Source organism: Chenopodium album, chromosome 22 (assembly GCF_948465745.1).
Source record: "Chenopodium album chromosome 22, dcCheAlbu1.1, whole genome shotgun sequence".
Taxonomy (NCBI): domain Eukaryota; kingdom Viridiplantae; phylum Streptophyta; class Magnoliopsida; order Caryophyllales; family Amaranthaceae; genus Chenopodium; species Chenopodium album.
Window position 1 is genome coordinate 12,412,632 of NC_137855.1, and position 27,319 is coordinate 12,439,950.

Below are 27,319 nucleotides of genomic sequence, written 5' to 3' on the forward strand. Positions count from 1 at the left end.
CATTACTCTTGAACATGTTCTATTTGTTCCGCAATTGACTTGCAATTTGATTTCGGTGTCTAAGTTGATTGATGATTCTAAGTGTTTTGTCCTATTCACTAACTCTCTTTGTGCTATACAGGATCAATCCTCGGGGAGCTTACTTGGAGGCGGTGAACGGATAGATGGACTATACTATTGCCGGCGTATCCCAAAAGTATGTGCAATCACAGGTCCGGAGATAACTACATTTGAGTTGTGGCATCGTCGTATGGGGCATCCGTCGGAGAAAATTGTCAAACTACTTCCTGCTATTCAAGGTAGTTCTGGTACTAAGTGTTTACATAAAGCATGTGAAATTTGCCCTCTCGCTAAACAAACCCGAGCTAGTTTTCCTGATAGTGATAGTCGTGCTAGCCGTATTCTTGAAATGATACATTGTGATTTGTGGGGACCGTATAAGACGGCTTCTACTTGTGGTGCTCATTATTTTTTGACTATAGTGGATGATTTTTCAAGAGGTGTTTGGGTTTATTTGCTGAATGATAAAACTGAAGTTTATTCTTCCTTTTGCTCTTTCTTTGCTATGGTTAAAAATCAATTTGATGTTACTGTTAAGTGTGTACGAAGTGATAATGGAACTGAATTCAAACACATGCTTCCTTATTTTGATGAACATGGCATTCTCTTTCAAACCTCTTGTGTCGGTACTCCTCAACAAAATGGTCGGGTTGAGCGTAAACACCAACATATATTAAATGTCGGTAGAGCATTGATGTTTCAAGGCAATTTGCCAATTCATTTGTGGGGAGAGTGTATTCTTGGGGCGGTCTTTGTGATTAATCGCACTCCTTCTCTTTTACTTGATAAGAAAACTCCATATGAAATGCTTTTTGGCAAACAACCTGACTTTGATACATTACGTGTTTTTGGGTGTCTTTGCTTCGCTCATAATCAAAAAGCTAAGGGTGACAAATTTGCTCCTAGGAGTAGGAAATGTGTGTTTGTGGGTTATCCTCATGGCAAGAAGGGTTGGAAGTTATATGATTTTGAAACTGGTGAAATTTTTGTCTCGCGTGATGTCAAGTTCTATGAGAATGAATTCCCATTTGTGCCTACTAGTGACTCACTTAATGCTAATGTGGGAACCGAGGGTGTGTCACCAGAAAATGTGGTAGTTGATCATGATTTTTTGGATGATTTGGAAAATGTTTTGGAGGTTGGTGAATCCTCTATTGACCCCGGTTCACCACAAGCAACGAGCAGCCCTGCCACTGCTTGTGATGCCGCTGCCACTACTTGTACTACCCCCCATGCTCCTCACACTACTGCACCTTCTGTGCCCTCTGCTACTGCTTCTGCCTTGGAGGCTGCTGATCCGAGCCTCTCCTCTGAATCATCTCTTGATCTTGGTCGTGGTCAACGACATAGACATCCCCCGGGTTGGCATCGGGATTATGTTGCACATACTATCTCTGTTCCGAGTCCATTTATCTCTCCCAGTTCATCGACCACTCCAAGCTCCTCAGGTACTCCCTATCCTTTAGCACATTTTGTGAATTGTGATAAATTTTCTGTGCGACACCGTGTATTTATTGCAGCTATTGATATGATGGTTGAGCCTCGTAATTTCAAGGAGGCAATGCAAGATGAGGGGTGGAAAGCGGCTATGCAAACAGAAATTGATGCATTAGAAAAAAATGGCACATGGGTAATGGAAAAATTGCCTCCGGGTAAGAAAGCTCTTGGGTGTCGATGGGTTTACAAGATCAAACTTAATTCTGATGGCACACTCGAGAGATTGAAGGCTCGTCTTGTTATCTTTGGTAATCATCAGGTTGAGGGTATTGATTACAATGAGACTTTTGCTCCCGTTGCTAAAATGGTCACTGTTCGTGCTTTTCTGGCTGTCGCTGCTGCAAAGAATTGGGAATTACATCAGATGGATGTCCACAATGCATTTCTACATGGTGATCTTGATGAGGAAGTTTATATGAAGCTTCCCCCTGGGTTTCATGGCTCTCAGCCTGGTATGGTGTGTCGTCTTCTGAAGTCGTTGTATGGTCTTCGCCAAGCACCTCGTTGTTGGTATTCTAAATTGGCCGCCTCTCTGAAAAGGTACGGATTTGTGCAATCGTACTCTGACTATTCTCTTTTTACTCTGCAATCTGGGTCTATTCAACTTAGTGTTCTGGTGTATGTTGATGATTTGATAATTTCTGGTAATGATTCTTCTGCGATTTCAACATTCAAGACATATTTGAGTGACTGTTTTCATATGAAGGATTTGGGTGTTTTGAAGTATTTTCTTGGTGTTGAGGTTGCTCGTAGTCCGGAAGGCATATTTTTATGTCAACGGAAATATACACTTGACATTATTGCAGAGTCTGGTTTGCTAGGTGCTCGACCGGCAGGTACTCCTATTGAGCAGAATCATACTCTGGCGAAATCAGAGTCCTCTTTCTTTTCTGATCCAGAGCAGTATCGACGGCTTGTGGGTCGTCTGATTTATTTGTCTTTTACTAGACTAGATTTGGCATACGCGGTGCATATTTTGTCTCAATTTATGCAACACCCGCGACAGGACCATTGGGAAGCGGTTCTTCGTACAGTGCGGTACTTGAAGGGATGTCCGGGTCAGGGAATCCTTTTGAGTTCAGATTGTGATTTACATATTACAGGTTGGTGTGATTCAGATTGGGCAGGTTGTCCCTTGTCGCGCCGTTTTATCTCTAGATGGTTGGTGTTTCTTGGTGCTTCTCCTATATCTTGGAAGACTAAGAAACAGGACACTGTGGCCAAGTCTTCTTCAGAGGCCGAATTCCGCTCAATGTCTAAAACTACCGATGAGTTGAAATGGTTAAAGGCCCTTCTTCTGAGTTTGGGTGTCTCGCATCCCCGTGCTATGAGTTTGTTTTGTGATAATCAATTTGCTTTGTATATTGCGAAGAATCCGGTTTTTCATGAGCGTACCAAGCACATTGAGGTGGATTGTTATTATCTCCGTGATGCGATTCAGGATGGTATCATTAGTCCGTCTTATGTGAAGACAACGGACCAATTAGCGGATATATTCACTAAGGCTTTGAGTAAAAGTCAATTCATGTATTTACTTGGCAAGTTGGGCATTTGTGATTTGCATGCTCCAACTTGAGGGGGGGTGTTAGGGCCTATTATTGTGTATAGTGTATAGTTATCAGGCCTATCTCATGAGCCCTAATCTATTTGCTAGGTTGTATATATACTCTACTCTACACTCTAATGAAACTACGAAAAATTATTTCGTGACATTTCTTGAGATTGAACGCATGAAAGATTTGATCAATGTTCAAAATCTCCAAGGGGAAACACCTTTACATAGAGCAATACGAAAACGAGATATATTCTTGACCGAAACATTGCTCAACATTGACAAGATAATATATTTCATCAAGGATGAACAAGATGTAACTGCCATGGATCTGCTGGCACATCTATGCAAGGAAGATAATGCATGGGTATGTTTTTTTTCCATAACTTCTCTAAATTGACAAGCGCGATAAGTTTTCATGGATAATTTAAGCTGCATAGATGTATTTAGATCAATGAGATGAGGAGTATACAGTAGAACACATTTGCACCAATGATGTTAATCAAAGAAGGAAGGATATAAACACTAAGCTTGATCTGCATATGTAGCCAGTAGGTATAAAATCACCAGTAAATTATGTGTCATTTTACTAAAACATCCTAAAAGAAAACATGCATGCACTTCCTCAGTTTTTTTAGACATATCACTTTTCTTTTTAGTTGATATATATGTTTTTCTGTCTATCTTTCTCATATCACATTGGTCCTCTTTATTTTTTTTTGTCCATGAATCTCTACTCCAAAATTGCATAGTAGTCCATTAATTAAAAAGTGATAGATGCATCTTTAAAAAACTGGAGGAATTAGTTAAAAAAATTTCTATAGTAGTTTTTCTTTTGCAATGCTAAAGTTCAAGGTTTATTCAAGGTATAAGACCTTTTACATGCATAAACATAATCTGATCTAATGGTGATAATTGCTTCATAAATAATATTGCTTAAGTAGTGCAAATTGTTATTACAGGACCTCATGTGCAAAAGAAACGGACTTGATCCAAGTATAAAAACAACATATTTCCAACATAAGACAAATCTGTTAGATGTGCGAACATCATTGTTTGTGGTAGCGGCTCTAGTGACCACCATTACATTCGCTGCTGGATTCACTCTTCCAGGCGGATTCAATCAAGATACGGGTGAAGCAATTTTGGGGAAGAAGGCATCTTTTATTGTCTTTTTTATATCAGATACATTAGCCTTGGTCTTTTCAATGTTGGTGCTAATTTGTCTCACATTGTCCATGGTCTACGAACCTAGTAAGTCGCTGATATTGATAGATCGAAGCATGGTGTTACTGAGGATGGCACTCAACTTCACCTTACTGGCATTTATGACTGGAGTGTATATTGTTATGTCCCCAAAGTCATTGTGGGCAACCATCCTTATTATCATCATCACAAGTTCTCTGATAATAATTTCAATCGACAAGAATGTGTTGTTCAAAGTCATGGACAAGTTCTTCCCTGCTGCAAATAAGGAGTGCAAAGATCCATTGCGATTGGTCGAACTGGTAAGTACTAATGACCTTTTTATTTTATTTTACATTCTATTGAAATCACTTAAGCTGTTTCAGTATTTTATCTAATTTGAGGTTGTGTATAGTACTTTGTATGTGAAAGGTTAAACTTTGAATGTTATGATATTCACTTAATTTGATACTCCGTATGTGACTTTTGATTGCAGGGGTATAGGAGTCATCAGGATGAGCAGGATCCCCTTCTCGCTGATCACAGTGAGCAACTGAGCAGTAATTCAACCCAAAGCACAGAGCTTCAAGCCAATCAACTTTAAGATCTACTTAATTTAAGCTTGTGTGATGCACCGTTTAATGTTTTTTTTTAACAAATTTTTAAATAATTATGTTGAGATGTACTGGATTTAAGCTTGTGAGATTGTGATCATGGCCATGCCATACTACATTCACCTCCATACTCTAGACCTATCTTTTAATCACAATTTCAACCTTAATTGATTTTAGTCCTAGTCCTATCACCCTCACCGTTGTGTCCTCGAGTACAGCAATACGCCTACAGTAGGCTGATCTTGCATATTCTTGACTTAGCTGCAGCTTGATCACCGAGGGTTTAACCACTTGCTTATCCACATTACCACATAATAACATTGTTGCTAGTTGCTACCAATGGCTTCTTTAGAACTCTTAGTTTGGAAAGGCACTTATTATCAATACAATAATACTACAGAGTAACATAGACAATAAATCTACTTTAGGAGGCATTGGTTTTTTTTTTCTTTCTGTAAAGACAATGTAACTAATATCTTTTTTGGGAATTTTTTTAGCGTAAAAAAAATGAAAAAAAAAAAACTTTTCAAAATGTAAACCATAGAAATTATTACGGGAGCTTTCACTGGTTTAATTGTTTAATGAACAAAATTGTTGGTTAGTCTAAGGGTCTGTTCACATTTACTGAGCTGAACTGAACAGAGCTGAACTAAACTAATTAAAGCTGAACTGAACTGAACTGAATTGAGCTAATTAGAGCTGAACTGAACTGAAATTAAGCTGAAGTGAACCAGCCCTAATAAGGAAAACTATTGAATTTTATAGGAGTAGTATTAATATTCTCAATTTTCCACATTTTTTTTCCATTAATTTTGAAGGGAAAAGTATGGAAAGTTAAAAATATATAATTGTAAGAATTTACATACATCTGAAATTTTATACATTTCTACACTTTAGTTTACTCTTGCAAAAATGTTATCCCTGGTCTTTAAATGCATAGAACAATCATACCTAAATTATAAGTACAAAATTTTTGGTCACACTTTACCAGGATTATGCAGCAATGTACACCATTAATGCTTCCTAATTTCTCCTTTTACTCTTGGATAACGCATGCAATCGCCTTTCTAAATTAACAGCACCTAATGTTTCTCTGTCAAAACCCCTTGTACAAATATAACCTGAAACATTCCGAAAACATCAGACTGAATACATTATTAACATGCAATTTACCCATAAACCATAAGAACGTGCAATGCACCTTCATTGAAAAGGCTCTTGACCTCATCCGCTGATAAACCTAACAAGACAACACTTTCAATTAGCCATTTGATTCAAGTTCTTACATCGAGTGTTCTCCATCCCACACCAAATTTGGGATACCATTGATGAGCAAATGGTATAACTTCTAATTACAGTTCGTATGATACAAATTATTTACTTCTATGCAGGACATTGTAGATGAACCAAGTCATCAAACAGGCTTAATTATAAAGGGGTCATATTTATCCAGGCAGTTGCCTTATGAAACAGATAACAGAATCAAGCATGTTTCACCTTTGACAATATTAGATAAATCTCTTCCACAGTACAGTATTTTCTTCGGGAGTTGCTGCAATGTCTTGCAGCGAACATCTATTGGCATTTGGCTGGTCTTCTGATCAGCAAAAACCTACATCACAACAGAATTCCACTTAGGTAGGTGAAAATTTGCTGCTAAAAATCTTTACAAACTTCCAATGACTGCACCTCATTTATCTGAAAATAAGTTCCATTTAGCGGAAAGGAGCCCCTCAACGCTGTTCTGCATGGGATCTGTGGGTTTATATGTAAGTTTTAGAAACACAAACTTGTTTATACAACCAGGTTTTAATTTAGAAATTATTAGCTAGCATCTCTCTTACCATAACTGTTCCCAGTACTGTCTGAGACCCTGCTATGTGGCTAACACCCACAGACAGCATACTATTGGCCAACGGAGGTACTGATGTATCAAAGTCATGCAATTAGCACTTAAATCTGTCATTTTTGTCTAGGATTAAACATTTAAACAAGTTGACATACCTGATTCCCATGTAATAAGAAGATATGGGGATGGATCATCAGGGTCCCGGTCATCAAACTATAACATTGCATTTAATGGTCACGATGACATAATTAAACATGTTGCCTATAATCTTAGCTTGCATATTGCCAAACAAGGTACGGTCACTCACCTGTTCTAATATTGGATGCCAATCTGGAAGTTCATAGCTGCATTGATGATTCAATTAGTTAGAAAAGATCATCACATAGGATGATTTGTGTGTAAAAGGTAAATGAGAGTTTCAAACCACCAACTTACACAAAGTGTTGTGTTCTTATTCGGATTTTTTTGGGTTGTTTTCCAACTAAAGAAATAGCTTTTGAGTGATATTGTCCTTTCTGTTTCAAATTCCGGGGTGGTTGATCTTTCACTGGAGTTTTAGGAGCTTCAACATTACCTTCATGGTAGAACTGTTCATGATCAATTTCCAGACCTTTCTGTTTTTCATTTTTTGATTTCAACAACATTTGCTGCTGCTTAGCTTTCACCGACTTTTTTTGAGTCTTAGCCCGACCCATGACACCAATGTCTTCTATGTTGATTTTAGCATAATACTTGCACTCCTTTCTCATGGGACAATCAGTACAGCTAGGCTTCTGCTTTGTACAGAAGACCTGTGCTAGTTATAAACGAGACGCAGTTACTTCAAAACCTTACATTCAAGTGAACAAGAAATTCATAACCTCAATAACACAAGTTACTAAAATTACCTTCCCAAATGTAATCATGTGATAATGAAGTTCGTACCTAAAAACAAATAAGCGTAAAGTATAAGAAAGTATTGAGTCTATTATTGGCATGAAATTCATAGTTAAAGAATATCTTACAAGGTCTTTGGGTCAAGTTTGCATAACCGAGGAAAAAGATAATGATTAATCAAATCATGTAGCTTGGAATCCCTACAAGCAGCACATTTAAAGGTTGTTATCAAAGCAGTCAGTGGTGTTTCAACAAAGAAATAAGAGCAGAGTATTCTTACTCTTCCAAAACAGACATCTGAAGCATATCACTAGTATTTGGCGGGGCAGGAACCCACCCCAGACGCACTGTCACACGAGCAACATTCACATCAACCTTGAAAAAAAAATGTCATCAAATATATAGTCAAAGTTCATAAAATGATCCCATCAAAAAAGATTCCCTAGTAAAAAAATAATCACATTGTATAAATCATACAGGAAATGCAGGTTGTTTGAGTGTTAGAAGTTGGACACAATGTGCACTCTTCAGCCCCAATCCATATATGCTTAGAAGAAACTCCCTAGAAATAAGAAATTTGTGAGCAAGCAGTACAAAAATAACAGCATAAGAAAGTTTCGGAGAGGTTATGCAACAGTAAGTGGCAGTCATGCTTACTTCGCTTGAAGAGGGGGGACATTTCGTACCCATTCAAGGTCCAAATTTCCATGATCCTTCAACAGTCTGTCCAGAAACTCCTACATTGTTACAATCATTATTCCATTAACTTGCACTAATAACAGAAGTAGACATTTATATTTTTACTTTATTAAAAAAACTTATAAGGTATTTTAAGAACTAAGTTAACCTTAATGCGCTTAGCTAGTTTCTTGTTCATGCCTCTCAATTCAATAGCATTGGATATATCCACCATATCTGCTCGCCTGACAGCATGCCAGTCAACATAGTCTACTGCGTCAATGCTTCTTTCTGTCTCCGTGTTGCTAGAATATTGTGTCTTCAAAGTGTCCCAATCAGGCTTAATTTTTTCCATAATTGCAGCCTTTCCTTTTCTCAAGGTCTCCTTTTTCTTCTCATCTAATGGTTTCTGGCTTTCAGGCCCCAACTTTAAATGTCCCCCCTTCAAATCCTGCTTTTGGCAAGAAAAGCCACCTATTGATCTCTTTTCTCTCAGCATTCTATGGTGCCGGCTATAAGTATCACAATCACGATACTGGGGAAAGCTCACACCAAGTGACATAAAAGCCGAACTGCATTGAGAATTCAACTGGTTAGTGCTGCCACCCATCTTCACATTGGTTTCTGAAAGTACAATTAAATATAAGCATACCTCGAATAGTTGTCACTGACCCTCTGAGTCAAAAATGCACCAATAACCGAGTCCAAAACTGATCCTTTCCATGGAAAATAGACTCTGTTCCCTGTGTTAAAAGTAAGTAAGAAACGCTGACATTTCATTACAAGAAGCATTAGGTGGTAAGCAGAACAGCTAATTAATGCTCACTACACTATCGTAAATCAGTATCTTGTTATAAAAAGCTTTACTGATGAAAGAATAACATCAAGCAGTAAAATTAAAATTCTAAAATGTAATCACTCACCCTGAATGGCGCCAACTTTACTTGCGAATGAATGCACCTTTTCATGGAAAAACTGCAATTCATCATCCACCAAAATACTCTCATCTTTTTCCATTAAAATCTCGCAGCTTTCAGCAATAGCTTTCTTCAGTAACTCTTTCCATGCTCTGTTTGTCTCCTTGAAGTTTTTCTGATATGGCTTTTTCTTACCATCAATAGAGACCCTTCCACCATGCCCTTTCAGTTGAGTACTTATACTACTCGCTTCTTGAACTTCAACCAATTTAAATGCATTCGACACTTGTTGATTGATTGAGCGGGTGAAATAGACTGATTTCTCAGCTAATTCTGAAATTTTTCGCAACTTATCTTCCTCAAGATTAATCACAGCTTTTGATATTGATCGGCTTTGTTTGTTGGTCAGGGAGCCTCCTCTACGTGAAACACGCTTTTTCATTGAAGGCAACGGCGTCTGTGGTCCAACCACTGCTGACTTACTCATGCTTTCTTCATCCTTTGACTCATCTTGCTCCTCATTGTTCAAAGTTCCTGTAAAACACTTTTTTCAGTCAATCCCATTTTGTACATATATATCATGCATTCTTTCAGTTGAAAAATACTACTAAGGTAAATAAGGTTACTGATTAACTAGATTCTGTACTATAATCTACAACATCACAAATACATTATATTATGTTTTGGAAAATACGTCATTCAATTCCTTTATGAGTCGCCAAAGAAAGAGGAAGCAGCTCGATATTAAGCAATACACTTACTTGACTACAATTACCAGTAGCTAAAAGCCTAGAAGTCATCATATACTGGTGTTTAAATGATCAAGCAATTATTTCAGAAGAAGAGATGGGAGAATAAAAGGTTTGTTCCTGATTTGTTGTGAATTCTGATAGTTGTTTTACAAAAATACAATCCCGGTCTGTTGTAAACCTTAATCCATCATGAAAACCAGAACACGTCAAATTCTGCCAAAGCTCCTGCTTGAAAGTATTACCTAATTACTGCCGGATAATGAAATGCTGAAAAGCCGAAAAGGGGAAAAAACCACAATAGTATATTCATTAATGATTAAACCATGCTTTATGTAATGTTAGTCCTTGTGTTTATATCCAGATTTTTAGTCCGTCTTATATTTAATTCACACATGCTTGAAGCAAGCTACTGAGTGTAAAATGTACGCGTATACAAGTACTATAAGCTAAATTGCTAATGCCATGTTATATTGAACTATAAGATAAGTAGCATACATCCATGTCATCTTATTACCAACAAAGAAGGTTTCAATATAGGTAACTACTTTAGTCCATTATAAGTTTTATTAAATTAAACACCCAAAGGAAAGTTTACATACTAGGAACTGGTAAATTTTTCAGGATCTTGTGTGCACTTGAACCATCGCCAGCCACAGTCATTTGTGGCACCAACACTAAATCAGCTCGACTTTTTTTGCTGATCAAGGGTGTGTCATCATCAAAAACAAGGCGTCTTTTGCAACGAAGAAGCAAAGAACGGGCCCTTCGTGGCACTGGCACATCCCAAAGACTTGCTGAAGTTGAGGACATGATTGCAGTTTTCTGTAGAAGACCTGTAAATTCCTGTAAACAAAACACCAGCTATAAGGACAGTATCATTGAGCTATATTTTCAAAATTATGCACTAGTAACAAATATAATCGTCCCACTAATCCAACACAGCATAAACTTGTCTTACTAATCAGAAAACAAAAAACATAAACAGAATTTTGATTCAAAGAGAACTCAATTTTCCCACTAATAATATGAACACAGCTTTAAATTGTTCTTCACACTTTACACTACTACACTAGTCCATCATATTTTGCTTTGCTATCCATATTATTTAATATCAGTGCCTAAAATCAATAATCTAATTCATTACTGCTCAATATTGAAGAATATTTGTTATGTCACAATGCCATTTACAACGAGCATCGAAGTATTAATTTTAGTTTTATACTCCCTCTGATCCATCTACAACGAATGACGGTTACATGATCTGATCTACTCTGATCTAATCCGTTATGATCTTATTGAATTTTCAAATTTAACCAAACATTGAACTTATTTATATTTTGTAATACTAATCTTTAAAATAAAAACTTACGGAGTATCAAATGAGATATCATTAGATTCGTATTAATATGTACTTTTCACATATGAAATTTTCAGATATACTACGGGTCTGTTCTCATTGACTGAACTCAGCTGAAGTGAACTGAATTAACTCAGCTGAACTGAACTGAAATGAATATTTTATAAGAGAAGGAAATTAGGAGCTGAACTGAACCGAACAGAACTCAGCTGAGCTGAACTGAATTTCAACGTAAGAAAACAGGCCCTACCTCCGTTTCATATTATTTACAACGATTTAACATGAAATGTGAGTAGAAAGTGGCGAATCGTTGCAAATAATATAAAATGGAGATAATAATTTATAACGAGACAAAAGATATTCAACTATGGAAATCTAAATGCAAATAAAAAGATAAGATATGATTTTATTATAGACTAATTGTCACATTAAATATGAACTAATTATAACTATCTATCTGGAAAATTTAACATGAATATTGATCACAAGTAAGTCATCATTTTTTAAAGAACCCAATTTAAAGTTCCTCAGTTAAAATACAATATTAAAACTGGTATTCTTATGATCAAATTTCGTCTACATCATTTCTATTATGACTCTCTCTATACCAAAAAAATCAATTTAAAAAACAAATAGTTGTGCTAAAATCATTTTCCAAAATACTTGAGGAATAATGTGTAGAATTTCAATTACTTTAATCCATTGAAGTACAATAAACAAAAATAGAAACCTTTTTCTTTCATAACAATTGAACACATATTTCAATCAACACTAAGTATGTGCAAGAATATCATCATAATCATCATTTTTTCAAAAAGAAAAAATAAAAATATCATCAAAATCATCACGTTATCATAGATGCAATTTGATAATTAAGCAAATAATTATCCTTAAATTTACCAACTATAGTTTGTAGAAATTTACTTGTTTGAAAGAAAGGCACTGCAATTTTCTTCCCTATATTATGCGTCTCTTTTACTCTTTGGTTTTCTCTCTCTTTTACAGCAGTGAAGTGACAATGGTAGGAGATGGTCAGTCATGTAGCCTTTCCTTTCATTTTATACAAACGAGAAACTCAATTCAGTTGACTACTCCAACTTTAGACCATCAACTAGTGTAATATTCGTGCAATTGTATGGTCTTTTAAATGAAGCTCCGGTTTATCTTTGTGATGAATTAAAAAAAATATTTATTTAGTAATTAGTGGCATTTTTATAAATAAATTAAATTAATATTTCAGTTAGTATAACATTTTTTAAATAAATGAACATTATTATGCACAAATTTAATAAAAAATTGCTAATTTATTTATAAAAATGTCTTTAGACAAACGTTTTTTAATTTATCATGAATATAAATTTGTATATACTCGATTTTTCATGATGTACAATGCCACGGGATGATGACCATGATGTGGTATGTTTGTAGTACAACTCTATAAAAGAATATTGTCTTGTGGTACGGAGTACATATACATTCTAAAGAACATTTTTTTAGTGTGAAGTAAATTAATATATGAAGTATAGTATAAATTAAAGATATTCTACGGAGTAAATATACATTCTTCGAACTTTTTTTTTGAAACAAAACAATTCATTAATAAAAAGTCATCCAGTATCTGCAAATGAAATCTAAATTAACATTATATAAAAATTGAATCAAATTAGGGTTTCCTTCATTAAAGCTACGATCGTTGAAAAGATCTTGTACAGTGGTACATCTCTCGCGCACACATCGTTGAAATATACAAGCTTTTCGGAGAGATAGTCTAATGATTTGTTGTAGTCGTGTAAGGATGATTTTCATCGGTTTCGCATGAACGCATTTGAAAACTTGACAACCGTTGCGATTCCGAATATATCTTTACCAACGAACTACAATAGAACAAAATATTAAACCTTTTTGATAAACCCTAACATACAAACAAATCCTAATATAAACAAACAACTAAATTAACAAAAATCACGACTCCAATGATCAATTACTCCCTTTGTTTTGTAATAATCGCAACATTTTGACTTTTACACTATTCATATATGTTTACTTTGATTATCCATTAATAAATAAAGAAATAAATAAATAACATAAGATGCCATGTAATAAGATATTTTCAACGCGTTCCGTGCGGCTAGCGTCAGACAAAGTAACCCCAATAACACTAACCAAGTAAACCTTGTAACACTAACCGAGTAACACTAAACAATGACCAACTAACCCCTATAACGCCAAAGAAGTAACCCCTCTAACACTAACAAGGTAATTCCCATAGTGGTTGGCCACATGTTGTGGCCAGCCACATATTAAAGTTTGTGAAATATTTTAGATTAGCTTTTAAGTATATTTTCATTATATTAACCTTTATTCTTCTTAATAATACATAATTACAAATTTTAATGGTCAAAATTGTGCATTGACATGTATTGCAGTTAAAATGTTGCGAATATTACGAAACGGAGTGAAAACTAATTAACATATGCATTCCTCTTACTTTTCTTTTGAATTGATATTTTAGTCCCTTCTTTATCTTCTTATTTGGAGGCAAAATTTGGCATAATTTCACAATATCCCCTTTCTGATAGTGTGTATACATTCTAAAAAAATAGGTTTGTTATCCTTTTGGATTGAGAGCTCTCATTATGAAGTACTTACGGATGGTTGCTCACTCTGTTTAACCTTAACCCAATCTAACCTGAAAAAAAAAATCCCTCAATTCAAATTTCGACTCACATGGACACAACGACTTAGCATGACTTAACTTGGAAATACACCAGATCGATCTAATATACCCAAACCTAATCGGGTACCCGAATTGACACCTCTAATTAACTTTGACCTTCGTTATTTATTTAATTTTGACAAGCTTGTTACAATAATCCTCAATGTATTTTCATATTTTAAGGGCCTGTTCACATTTACTGAACTGAGCTGAACTGAACTGAAAGGAACTGATTGGAGCTGAACTGAACTGAACTGAACTGAGCTGAAATTAATATTTTATGAGAGAGGAAAATTAGGAGCTGAATTGAACTGAACTGATTGGAGCTGAACTGAACTGAACTGAACTGAACTGATTGGAGCTTAACTGAACTGAACTGAACTGAAATTAAGTAAATGTGAACATGCCCTAATTTTAATATTTCTAATGAAAATTAAAGATAATTTTAGTCAAAGCTCCGCGTCGAGAAACGTGTCGGTCAAATTACGCCACTTATAAGAGTGTCCAGTTTTCTGTTTGGATTTACAACAAATTCGATTTGATCTGAAATATAATTTGACTTATAATCTATTTCAATATGAATTTTCATTCAATCCTATCAGATCCATCCTGAATTAGAATTTGATTATTTGTATCTATTTAGAAAATCCAAATTAAGTTATATTATTGCAAATTTTTTAGCCTTTTACTGACAAAATTCAATTAAAAAAAATAATAATACGATTAAAAACAATATTGGTTCAAGCTTTTAATATCAATACAAGTCTTGAAACTTCAGTTTTAAATGATTATCATTTTAAAATTTCAAGTAAGCACTTTATGTATAGTGTGTAGTGGACATTAAAAAGTGTCTTATTATTAAAAAAAATGATGGGAGTATTAAATAGGACAATGAGAATATTGGAAGAATTAAATCTAATCATTTTTTTTTTTTTTTTTGGAAACGAATCAAATTGTTATTATGAAAATTGGATATGATGTCACAAAAAAAAAAAAAAAAAAAAAAAAAAAAAAAAAAAAATTGGATATGAAGCAATACTTTTCTTTTAAAAAAAAAGTAACTACAGATCTTAATTTTAGTACTATATTTCATATTAATAAAGACAATTAGAAAAGCTAAATTGACGTAAGAACATGGTCTCTTCACCTTAATATAATACTATTCAGTAAAATAATTTATGTTCAGTAAAAATAGTTTCAGTTAAGTAAGAATAAGTTCAGTTTAACAAAAATATTTTCAGTTTAGTAAAATAATTTTAGCAAAAATCAATTTCAAAAAACAAATATAACTTGAAATTAGTAAAATAAATTTCAGTTCAGTAAAAATTATTTAAATTTAGCAAAAATAATTCAAATTCAATTCAGCAAAAATGACTTCATATAATTATAAATATTTTCAATTCAGCAATTATAAGTTGAAGAGAACAAGACCTATGTTTGGGAAATGAATGGATTAACTTATACTATTATTTTTCCAAAAAAATTGTAAAGTAAATCTTAAGACCGCTTTTTAATGACTTTTTTTTTTTTTTGAAACAGTTTAATGACTTATTATTATGCTCATAATATATCTTTAGTAATCATAAATTATTGTTTCTTTGATTACAAAATCTGATCAAAATTAAAAGTTATTTAAAAAAGAAAAAGAATTATTTTTGCAAGACATGAGCTTAAAGTTCATATATATATGTGAAGGAGTTATGTCTTCGATAAGTGCAATTACTAAATATATCAAGGATCACTATTATGGAGATAATAAGTTCATTCTATAAGGTCGTCAATATCTGGTGCTAGATATGATAATTGATCTTTGGGTTAGTTAAATAGCCCAAAGCCTTATAGAATGGATCCTATGAGGTCACACAACAAGGGTATTGGGTTAAACAAGTAAGAGGCCCATTAATGGGCCTCATTAGATTATGACATACCATGTAGAGTGTTGAGCTAGAGTAGTGTGTTTTGGATAAGGGTTTTGGGCTTTTGACATGGGCTCTTATTTAGAGATGTGATCTATAAATAAGATCCATGCCTAGGGTTTGTAGTAAGCAGTCATAATTCACACTCAGTGAATTTTGACATCAAGGCAACCAATCCCAAAACCCTAAACATTCTCCTCACTCACGGCCCTCTTCTCTCCCCTTCACGTCCGTACGTGCGGTGCCCCTCATGGTGGCTCGTGGTGTTCGTCGTGGTGGTTCATGGTTAGCTCGTGTCTCTCTTCTCCGTTGAAGGTTGATTGAAGCGTTCAGTCACGACTAACTAGCATTAGTGGAGGTTTAATTTGTGCCCGTGGACCAAATAGAGGAATCACGCTTGGGGTTCTTTATCTCCCTTTTGTTCTTGCTCGATCGCACGTGGAATCACGCTTCAAAGGTACAATTATTTGTTCTTTATGTGTTATGCATTAGATCCTTGGATTAGGTACTGTATGAATATGATTCATGTTTATTTCCGCTGCGTAGTACCTATAAACTCCTACAGTGGTATCAGTTAGCCTATTGCATTTACGCATATTGCCAATAATTCTTTGATAGTCCACAATTTTAATTCAATTAGGAGGGAGAATATTTAATTATGGGTCAATTATTATATTAAATGTGATTTAACTCTTGGAATTGATTAAATGTGATTTAATAATGCTCAAAATAGCCATGAAGAGATCCGAATTTTGCCCTAGTTTATTCGAATTTTTTCGAACCCTAACCCTAATTTTTCGAAAATTTCGAACCTCATTAGCCCTAAAATCTGATTTTGTGCTTGATTTTGTTCGATTTCGTTTGTTTAATGATTCATGAATTTAATCTAGTTGATTTTATGTATAAATTGTAAATTTTGCATGATCAATGATTTGATTTAAAAGTTAAGTTAAATTGGGGATTGTTTTCATGAAGAACCCTAGATTTTAAAATTAGATTGTGAATTTAATTTTAAATTGCATGAATTAGCATAAAAGTTATGTTTTAATTTATCATGGACCGCATGAATTTTATTTAACAAAAGTTGTTGATTAAAATTGAATCAAAAAAAAAATAAAAAAATAAAAAAGGAAGGATTTAAGGTACGGCAGCCGCGGTTGGGTGGCGCTGCCACGGCGACTGCCGCACCAGGTGGTCCAGGAGGGAGGGCGGGGCTGGGCAGGGTGCTCGTACAGCAGGAGCAGCGACAGCAGTGCCGCGCAAGTGTTGTGTGTGCTGCTGCTGCCCTTGCGTCGCTGCTGTGCAGCGTACACCGCAAGGTGTACGGCCACCGTGGCTGGCTTCGGCTGGCCACACCACGGTGGCTGGCGCACGTTTTTCAAAAAAAAAAAATCTGTTTTTTGGAAATTTATTTCAAGATAATTATGAATTATTTTGGGATAAAATCAGTTTTATTTTGGATAAGTTAAAATATTTTGAAAATATGATCTTTTATTTTAAAAGATAAAATTTGTTTTATTTGGATAACTCTTTTATTTAAGAATAAAATCAAATATTCAAAAGTTGTTATATTTGATATTATCCATATTTAAGTTGTTAAATTGGTAATTATCCTAAATTAAAGTGGTTAATTTTGGATAAGATTTGTTAGGATATTCTGAGCATATTCCAAAAGGATAATAATTGATTTAAATAATGTGATTATCCCATAATTATTTTTGGATATAATTGATTTAAAATTTTGTGATTGGCTAGTAATTAGGATAGAATTTCCTAACTTTGTTAGGATAATCTTTGAGGATAAATATGATTTATCTTTTAAGATTAAAATAAGATTTGATCCTATTTCATGACTAATTTAGAATATATGATATTTTATTGATGATCATGAATAATATATGATATTGTCTAATTACATTAATTAAAATATGAGACATTTAATTAGATGCCATGTTTCCTTAATTGTGAACATTCGATGTTGTAGTTTAGGAAAACATGATGAGTGATTTATTATGTGGCAATTTTATAATATATGATGTTGTTTATTGTTATATAATGACTAGTATGGCCCGGTAGATTGCTAAATACGATCTGCGCATCGTGATGTATTTTTGTAATCTTAGTACGGTCTACGAACCGATAAAGTATTTTGTAATTTTATTTTATTTTATTTAAGTAGTAGATAGAATAGAGTAGAATTACAGGTTGCAGTTAATCCAAGAAGCCCATGAAGTGAAGGCCCAAAGGAGCAAGGTGGATGCGATCCATGATGATTCAAGTGGGAGCATTTACTTTATTAGTTTTCTTAGGATTAGGGGCCATGCTATGTCTCATTTATGCATTCAGCATTTTATGCATGTTAGATTTTATTGATGTTTTGTGATGATGCGCTAGAGTTCACTATTTAATCACAACATAATAAATCTAGATCCCAGTAATATTGATGCAACTTTTCCAATTAAAAACCCGACGAAAACCTTGATCGTTTGTGATGGGTCAGCCCTCAGCAGAGCATCATAATATATCTTGGGGAAGTGGGGGTAGGACCGCATATCTACACTTTTAATTGGTTATATTCAACAAGGTTACCTAAAGCGTTTAGAACCTTGAAGCTAAGAGTAATAATTAAACATGCGATGGTTAATTATTCAACCAAGAATTACAAGAGTTGTAATCAGTAAAGAGTTTACTCACCTTGAAAATGTAATGGTTGATTGCAGAGCCTCACTCTGGTTAATTATTGCACGAATAAAGGATCTTGGAATCACTTAATTCAAGATGGGATCACTTAAATTGAATAGAGTGTTTTAAAGTTACCAATTTAATAATCGCTTATGGTACTTTAAATTTAATAAACATAATTGAATTTTGCGTTTACTTATAAGTAACATGTCGTTCTAATTTTATTATTATATATAATTTCCTCGATTGAAAATAAAGTTGAGAAACGTTCTCAAAAATTTTAAAAGATAATCTATAAACCTATAGTCCAATTTTGCTAAGATTGTTCTAAAAGACAAGTTTTAGAAATTCATGTCACAGGTCTAAGGTTGGTTTTATTCAAAATGTTTGAGTAAAATGCCAACACATCTTCATTTTGAAAAATGTTTCAAGGGAAATAATGAGATGAGAGGTACAATCCCTCAAAAGACAAGTGTACAAGTCCAATAAAATCTCTTATCTTCAATATGATTGAATATAAGAAAGTGATTGGAAATCTCTGTGATCAAAAAGTTGATCAAATAATGGTATTCTTCATCTACTTTATATAGAGTTTAATACTTGATTAAACTCAAATATAAATAATGATAGAATAGACTTAGCAAGATCATGAAAAATGCTTAAAGTAATTGAGCAAGGTATCATTTTGAACCTAAGTGAAATGTTCTAAGTGGCTCAAAGGGAAAGGTTTAGGAATACATGAGGATTGCATTAAGAAGTTATAGGCCAAGAATTGCAAACAAGTTGCTACTTCTCAAACCTAAAACTACTTACATGCTAAAAGTTGTTATGAACAACAAATGTTTCAAATTAAATGGACCAATTCTAATTGATTAGATACTACCTCATATAGTTGGAAGGTAAAAGAATGGAAATGTTCCAATTTAAGAATTATATATTATAGAAATTGATTTGGCATATTGCTACTTCTTGGACATATGATGTCTTGTTTAGATCACTCATTGCACAATGTGATTGAACTAAAGGAAGAAGTTATTGCTAAAGGAGAAATAAATCTACAAGTTTAGAAGCAAATGTTGCTACTTCACAAGTAGAATCTATAAGTTTGGAAGCAAAAGTTGCAACTTTACAAGTAGAACCAGTTTTTCACCATTAATAATTGGCTAGAATTAAATAAATGTTATTCATTCTTGTCATTATCAAAACACCATTCAATGTTAGTAATGACTAAGCATCGAAGATTCAAAAAACGTGGAATAAATGTTATTCTATGCTTCTTTGAGTCATAATGTGTTTTGAATTGCTAAATAGGTTTAAAACTCTATATGATAGAAATAATTAAACAATTTCTATATATATAAATTGTCTCTAATATGTCAATTAATTCAAATGAAAATGAAAATTGCATGCGGAAGATCCAAAGGGATGGACTTTCAATATCATTGGATTATGAATCTATTGATATATGTAATTATCATTCTAATTTGAAATTATGACTAGGTCACCATTTAGAGAAATGATGATGTGAACTCGAGGTCGAATACATATTGATGTAAGAAAACCAAAGGTTCAAAGGCTAGAGACGGACAACGAAACTTCATTTGTGATACGATCACTACTTATGCTTAGTTGAAGCATGGAAGTGAAGATTTTGAAAAGTTCAAAATGTTCAGTATGAAGTTCACTATCAACTTGACAAGAAAATGATTACATTACAATATGATTGTAATTGTGAAAATTTAAGTCAAGACATGTACTTGGCAACACATTCGAAATATTGCGATAATTTAAGCCAAGACCTTGATAAACATCCAAGAGTTGAGAAATCGTTTTACAACAAACTCCGAAAGAAAACCTTGTGAAGTGTTTATGAAGGGAGCTATCAACCTATATGAGATATATTTTGATAGTGGATGTAAGTTACCTATCTTCCAACCATTGTTCAAGGGATATACTTAAGATAAGCTACAAAACTAAACAAAAACTACATACGTCAAATTAAAATGTAGCAAAGGCTTCATATGTGATATGGATAAGAAAAATTCTTATTAAGTCTTTCTACAAAGCAAGGAATAAAACATGTATTAAACCGTTTGATGCACGTTCGATTCCTATATAGAGCACTGGGTACTACTATACAACCATACTTAGCACAAAATGTTTGTTGCTCAAGTAGGTGCCCTTATGGAAATTGTTCCAAAAGGTCAAGTGGGAGTAGTGTAAATCTCAAAAGAGTTTGAGAAAAGCAACAAACAAACGTGGTTCAAACCATGTTTGGTTCACCCTATGCTAAATATGCCTCCTCAAACCATGATTGGTTCACCCTATGCTAAATATGCCTCCTCAAAAGGCAAGTGGGAGTATAAGAATCTCGAAAAGTTCGAGAACCTTGAAAGAGTTCAAGAAAAGTAATTTCGAAAATCTTGAAGAAATTCGAGAAGTAATCGAATAAAAGCAACAATATGAGCATGATTCACCTCATGTTACAAATGACAACGCGTGGTCTCATTAAGTGTAATGGGATTAATAACCATGTGTCGAAGGTAGTACATTCCAAGGGCACATCCTCTATTGTCGTTTCTCATTGAAAACTAAACAAAATTGTTGTATGAGTTTCAATTGTTGCATAACACCCACAATGATAACTAGCACATATAAACTTAGCCAAAGAAATATGATTTCATATTGACTGAGAGTTCTAAAATATTTATTTTGGAACATTATGATTATGCAAGTAATAAAGATGATTTGACAAGTTATGACTCCAAGTGGTTTAAAACCAGAAAATCTGAAATAGATCCTAAGTCTGTAAGCAAGTGTATGACAATTGAGTAATTTGCCTAAATTGGGTGAAACCCAAAATAAGCAAAGCAGATAAGAAAGAAAAATGTTTTCTAACTAAAGCAAAGACTTGTTAAAGGATTCAACTAATTCATAGTATGACTATGATTACGATGAAACCTTTACATGTTGCAAAGATCTATTAAAGATATTTAGTGATTTCTACCTTATAAGATTTGGTAGATGGATTTCAAAACACTTTCTTGAAATTGTTCATGAAAGAAGATTTTTATATGATACAATCAAAAGTTTGGAGATCCAATAATCCTAGGGATGCATAAAAGATCAATAATGGATTGAAGTTAGCATCAGGGAGTTAGTGTTCCTAATTTTGTGAGTTAATCAAATCGTTTGATGTTCTCGTTAAATGAAGAAAAGGTCTTGTATGTACAAGATGTTTAGTGGGAGCTATGAAGTCTTCTTGGTCTAGTACAAAATGCAATTATTGAAGGATCAAGTAATGGCTAATGCATTTTATATGAAAACCTTGAGAGGATGATGAGTACATTTGGGATTCAAGATCTATATAGATAGGTCTCAAAGGATGTTTGAGTTTTGGTTAAGAAGCTTATATTGATAAGATTCTTATAAGGTTCAACATTATATTGAAAAGAGTTTCAATCCCATGTGACATGGCACGTTGCTTAATGATTCAATACCTTGAGAAAGGTTGATGAAATTAAGGCTTTGAGTGATGATCCTTATGCAATTCGCAAAGGATGCATCATGCACATGCCATGAACTATACTCGTCTATTTGATTCGCGTGTTTTAAAGAACAAGTGATGATAGATTTCAATCGAAATCCAATGTAACGTTGGAATACAAATTAGAAATTCCTAAGTTCCTTGCAAAAGGGCGAAGGAAAATTCTTAGTGTATGGAGATAAAAATGATTATAAGATTTAGAAATTGCAAAGTTCATGTTTATGAGAATGTCTCATGAACTCTACTTTCTAAACCCCTTCCATGACCAAGGTATGAGAGTCATACTAAGGTTTTTGGATTGAAGCAAGTTATGTAATTTTAGTTGTGTATGTTTTGAGAAAGCATATTACAAAAGTAAATACATTAGCTTGTAGAATTATGTTTATCCATTGAAACAAAGTTTCAATCTTAGTTAATCGTGGTTTCAGGATTAAATAAAATGTCCAAAATAATTATGAATTGATGGGCTCACTAGGTTGATGACCTTTTGAATGAAACCCCACAGGTGAACTAAATTCATATATTATTTAAGTTCCTAGTTCGGAATCATTAAAACTGGACATAAATGATTTCCAATAATGGACTAGCATGTTAAGATTGATTGGATAGCGCAGTTTCATGGGCTATAGGAGCGTAGTGATGCTCGGTCAATCACATGGATATGCATGAATGATGCATGATCGAACTATAGACCTACTTTGAAGTTCAAGTATAGAGCTTCCGGATATATTAGTGGATTCCTTTGACATGAGTGGAACATTGATCTCATTCAATGATTGTTTTAACTGTGGTACATTCAAACGTCTGGCCATAACTAAAGATTATAAAGGATGTTTCCCGGTTACTTCATGAGTTGAGTGGGAGCTTTGGTTGCCATAAGATTGGATTGAGTCTACCTATTTAATTAGGAATGTGTCTTGGCCCCTTGAAGAGGGAGAATTCAGAAAATGCATGGCCGTGCTCAAATGGATTACATTGTAACCATTTGTTTTGTAATTCTAACTCAGATTTCAAGAAAGGATTTGTAGATTAATATGATCACGACATAAGATGCAATCATATTATCAAATCGACACACATTGACTTAAGGAATTTGAATATTGCGCACTTGTCTCAGACAAGTGGGAGATTGAAGGAGTTATGTCTTCGATAAGTGCAATTACTAAATATATCAAGGATCACTATTATGGAGATAATAAGTTCATTCTATAAGGTCGTCAATATCTGGTGCTAGATATGATAATTGATCTTTGGGTTAGTTAAATAGCCCAAAGCCTTATAGAATGGATCCTATGAGGTCACACAACAAGGGTATTGGGTTAAACAAGTAAGAGGCCCATTAATGGGCCTCATGAGATTATGACATACCATGTAGAGTGTTGAGCTAGAGTAGTGTGTTTTGGATAAGGGTTTTGGGCTTTTGACATGGGCTCTTATTTAGAGATGTGATCTATAAATAAGATCCATGCCTAGGGTTTGTAGTAAGCAGTCATAATTCACACTCAGTGAATTTTGACATCAAGGCAACCAATCCCAAAACCCTAAACATTCTCCTCACTCACGGCCCTCTTCTCTCCCCTTCACGTCCGTACGTGCGGTGCCCCTCATGGTGGCTCGTGGTGTTCGTCGTGGTGGTTCATGGTTAGCTCGTGTCTCTCTTCTCCGTTGAAGGTTGATTGAAGCGTTCAGTCACGACTAACTAGCATTAGTGGAGGTTTAATTTGTGCCCGTGGACCAAATAAGGAATCACGCCTGGGGTTCTTTATCTCCCTTTTGTTCTTGCTCGATCGCACGTGGAATCACGCTTCAAAGGTACAATTATTTGTTCTTTATGTGTTATGCATTAGATCCTTGGATTAGGTACTGTATGAATATGATTCATGTTTATTTCCGCTGCGTAGTACCTATAAACTCCTACAATATGTACTTTTGCAAACTTTATTTATTCAACCCATTTATGAACTTCTACTCTTAATATTGTTTGGATATAATAAAGAAAAATTTGTCAAGAATAAGCCAACCTTTGCATGGTTAGCTCAAAATAAGTCAACCTTTCGATTAACTCAAAATAAGTCGACTTTTAAGAGTATTTTTTTAATAGGCCAAATGACCTATAACTTATTACTACGTTTGTCAATTTTTAAATTAAAAATAATTTATTAAGTTAAATTAAATATTTATATATAATTATATTAAATAAACCTTGTACAAAAAAAATTATAAAAAATAAAAACAAAAAAAGTCCAGCCACAGAGCTACCCCTTCACCCCAACCATTACCAGCGGTCGGCGGCGACGACCACGTCCATCTCCCAGCGCCGGCGACCCTACCCCTCTCAATTTCCCCCTCGACACCCTACCCTCCCTTTCACCCATTCTCACTTTCCCCACCCCCTCGAAAACCACCTATTTCCCCTATCCTCCTATCAGTAATTACCCCTCCCCCCCATCCCCAGGCTAAATCGACCCCCTTTCCTCCGTCCCCAGCCTGAATTGACCCCCTTTCTCCATCCCCAGCCAGAATTGATCCTCCTCCCCCTCCCTACCCAGAAACGGTACCCCAAAACCCTATACCTAACCTACAAAACCACCCTAACCGAATTTGGGTGTCGTTTATGGTGGTTTTGGGGGTTGGTTTAGGGTTTCGGGGCTGGGTTCATTTAGGGACGATGGGAATGTGAAAGGGAGGGGATCAGATAGGGTTGCTCGCGACAAAGGAGAGAGATGGTCGCCAACCGCTGGGAGGAAGAGGGGGCGGCTAGCAGTGTGGCAGTTGAGATTTTTCTTTTTCTTTTTTATTATTATATTTATTTGATAATATTATTTAATTATAAATTGAAATTTTTTAATAATTAATCAAAAAATAAATCTTAATTATATTTTTTTAAAAGGACCAACCACATACTGACACTTGTCATAGTTTACCTTAACAACCGGTTACCTTTTAATATAACAGGTTTTGACTCATTTTGAGATGATATCTTATAAAAGTCAACTTATTTTTGAGTTAATTGAAAGGTTAACTTATTTTGAGCTAACCACGCAAAGGTTGGCTTATTTTTGACAAATTTTCCTATAATAAAAAGAAATTAGAGGGTAAGGGAGGGAAGGGAAAAGAAAGGGAACAAATCCCTTTGTTTGGATAAAGAGATGTGATCCAATTTTAATCCCTCTTCAACTAATATGGATGGAAGTGAAGCTCCATATCTCATCAGCTCCCTCCCTTTCCTTCCTCTCTTCCTCTTTTCCCATCCCCTTTTCTCTTTCAAGTTGCTACTCAAACATTATATTACAGGGAAAAAGGGTAAAATTTTGGTTTCAAGTGCATTTTCATTTGTATTGGTTCGAGTGCATTTCACCAATCCGATACATTAATTAACGTTCTATTTAATAGCAACGAGTTCAAGTTAGACGGTGTCTTTCATTAATGGTAGAAGTAATAACACTATCAACAATTGTGAGAAGTGAGTATGCAATAACTATATTATATCAACCATTCTTTCACGAGTAGAAATGTCAATGAGGTGAGGGCAGAACATATGTTGACTTTCCTATCCCCATCTCCCCGTGATGGGTTCACCGCGCTAGTCAGTACAAACCTAAAATTGTTTTACCCTACCCCTACTCGGATATCCACACCGCCTAATCTCTAATTTCTTGGCCCAGGCCACCAACCCACCTAATCCCTAATTTTCTAGGCCAAAATCCAACTTCTCTTCGCCTCCAAAACACAATAGTTATACATTCGACTAATACTCCACATATAATACCAAGCAAAGCTTGTTGGAGTTGGTGAGGAACTTACCTTGTGACTTTGAGGTCACTATTTTAAGCACCATTAACTACAAAATGCTTGGGAGTAGGGGATTCCCCCCTCAACTCTCTTGCGGAATTGAACTGGCTAAACATGTGAGAAGTGCCGGCTCAATAGGGTCTTTCTTTTTAAAAAAAACTCCACATACAATAACAAAAGAAACACTAAACATTGTACAATTGTTTTTCTTTATCATACAATTAGTCTATTATTATCTTTACTATTATATATTATACTTAAGATTTTTTTGGACACATATACTTAAATTTTTTAAAGATAAATACTTGTACAAAAATATAAAACTATAAGGAGTATTGTTTAAAATTCATGGAAGTAGGTACGAAGTGAAGCGAGTCTTATATTTGACCCGCCCCACTAACATCCCTATTCACGACACAACTTACTTTATACTCCCTCCGTTATATATAAGTGTCCAATTCGACGGATACACTTGCCAATGCATAATTTTAAATGATTATATTTTTCATTATTAATAAGTATAAAATATTAAAAGTTGATAGTTAAAAGCTACTTCCTCCGTTTTTTTTAGTTGACACTGTTTGACTTCTACATTATTCACAAACTACACTTTGACTCGCTTTTGTGATTAATAGATACGATAAAATATAGTCATGTGGGATCTTGTTTTAATCATCTATAGTATATTATAGTAATATTCACTTTTTACAATTTTATGATGTTGATAATTAAAGTTATTAAACGTTAAAAACATGTGTTGGCAAGCGTGATAATAGAAAGGTGTCAACTAAAAAAAACAAAAGTACTTGTATGTTATAAGACGATTCCAACAGATACTCATTGATCATATTTTATCTTATGTACGATGTTCAAAAATTGATCAAAGTAATACACATGAATAGTGCCAAAGTCAAAAATGGAGCACTTCACGGTTCATACTTTATATAAAAACACAATACTACCTCCGTTTCATATTATTTGCAACGATTTGACATAAAGTAGAGAGGAAAAATGTCTAATCGTTGCAAATAATATGAAATGGAGGTAGTATTTCATTTTAGTGCGGAAATGACGGTACTACCCCGGGACAATGAGCCTAATCCTAGGTAGCTGTCTATCATCATCTCCTCAAAAATCAAGCATATGCCTTTATTTTATGTGGATTCCATTTTTGTTTTAACAAAAGCATCCTTATTGTATATCCGAAAAAATAGTCATTAATTTTTCCCCCTATAAAAAATTGACACTTTTCCTTTTTTTTTTTTTTTTATAAAAATTGACACTTTTCTTAGTTTAACAAGTACTTGCAATTCTAGCATTCTCCAAATG

The 27,319-nt window shown here is 34.3% G+C and overlaps 1 protein-coding gene across 1 annotated transcript; it reads right to left on the minus strand.

Annotated features, from left to right (window-relative positions):
- Positions 1–5,931: 5,931 nt before the first annotated feature.
- LOC145603972 (DEMETER-like protein 2) lies at positions 5,932–10,790 on the minus strand. The gene is made up of 16 exons (XM_081659936.1): positions 10,580–10,790; positions 9,235–9,762; positions 8,964–9,054; positions 8,481–8,883; positions 8,291–8,370; positions 8,111–8,195; positions 7,914–8,008; positions 7,762–7,833; positions 7,645–7,681; positions 7,193–7,548; positions 7,065–7,101; positions 6,913–6,970; positions 6,753–6,832; positions 6,583–6,663; positions 6,406–6,520; positions 5,932–6,029 (listed from the first exon to the last, which is right to left on the minus strand). The coding sequence occupies exons 1-16, from the start codon at positions 10,788–10,790 to the stop codon at positions 5,932–5,934; spliced, it is 2,427 nt and encodes an 808-aa protein (XP_081516062.1).
- Between the last annotated feature and the right edge of the window lie 16,529 nt (positions 10,791–27,319).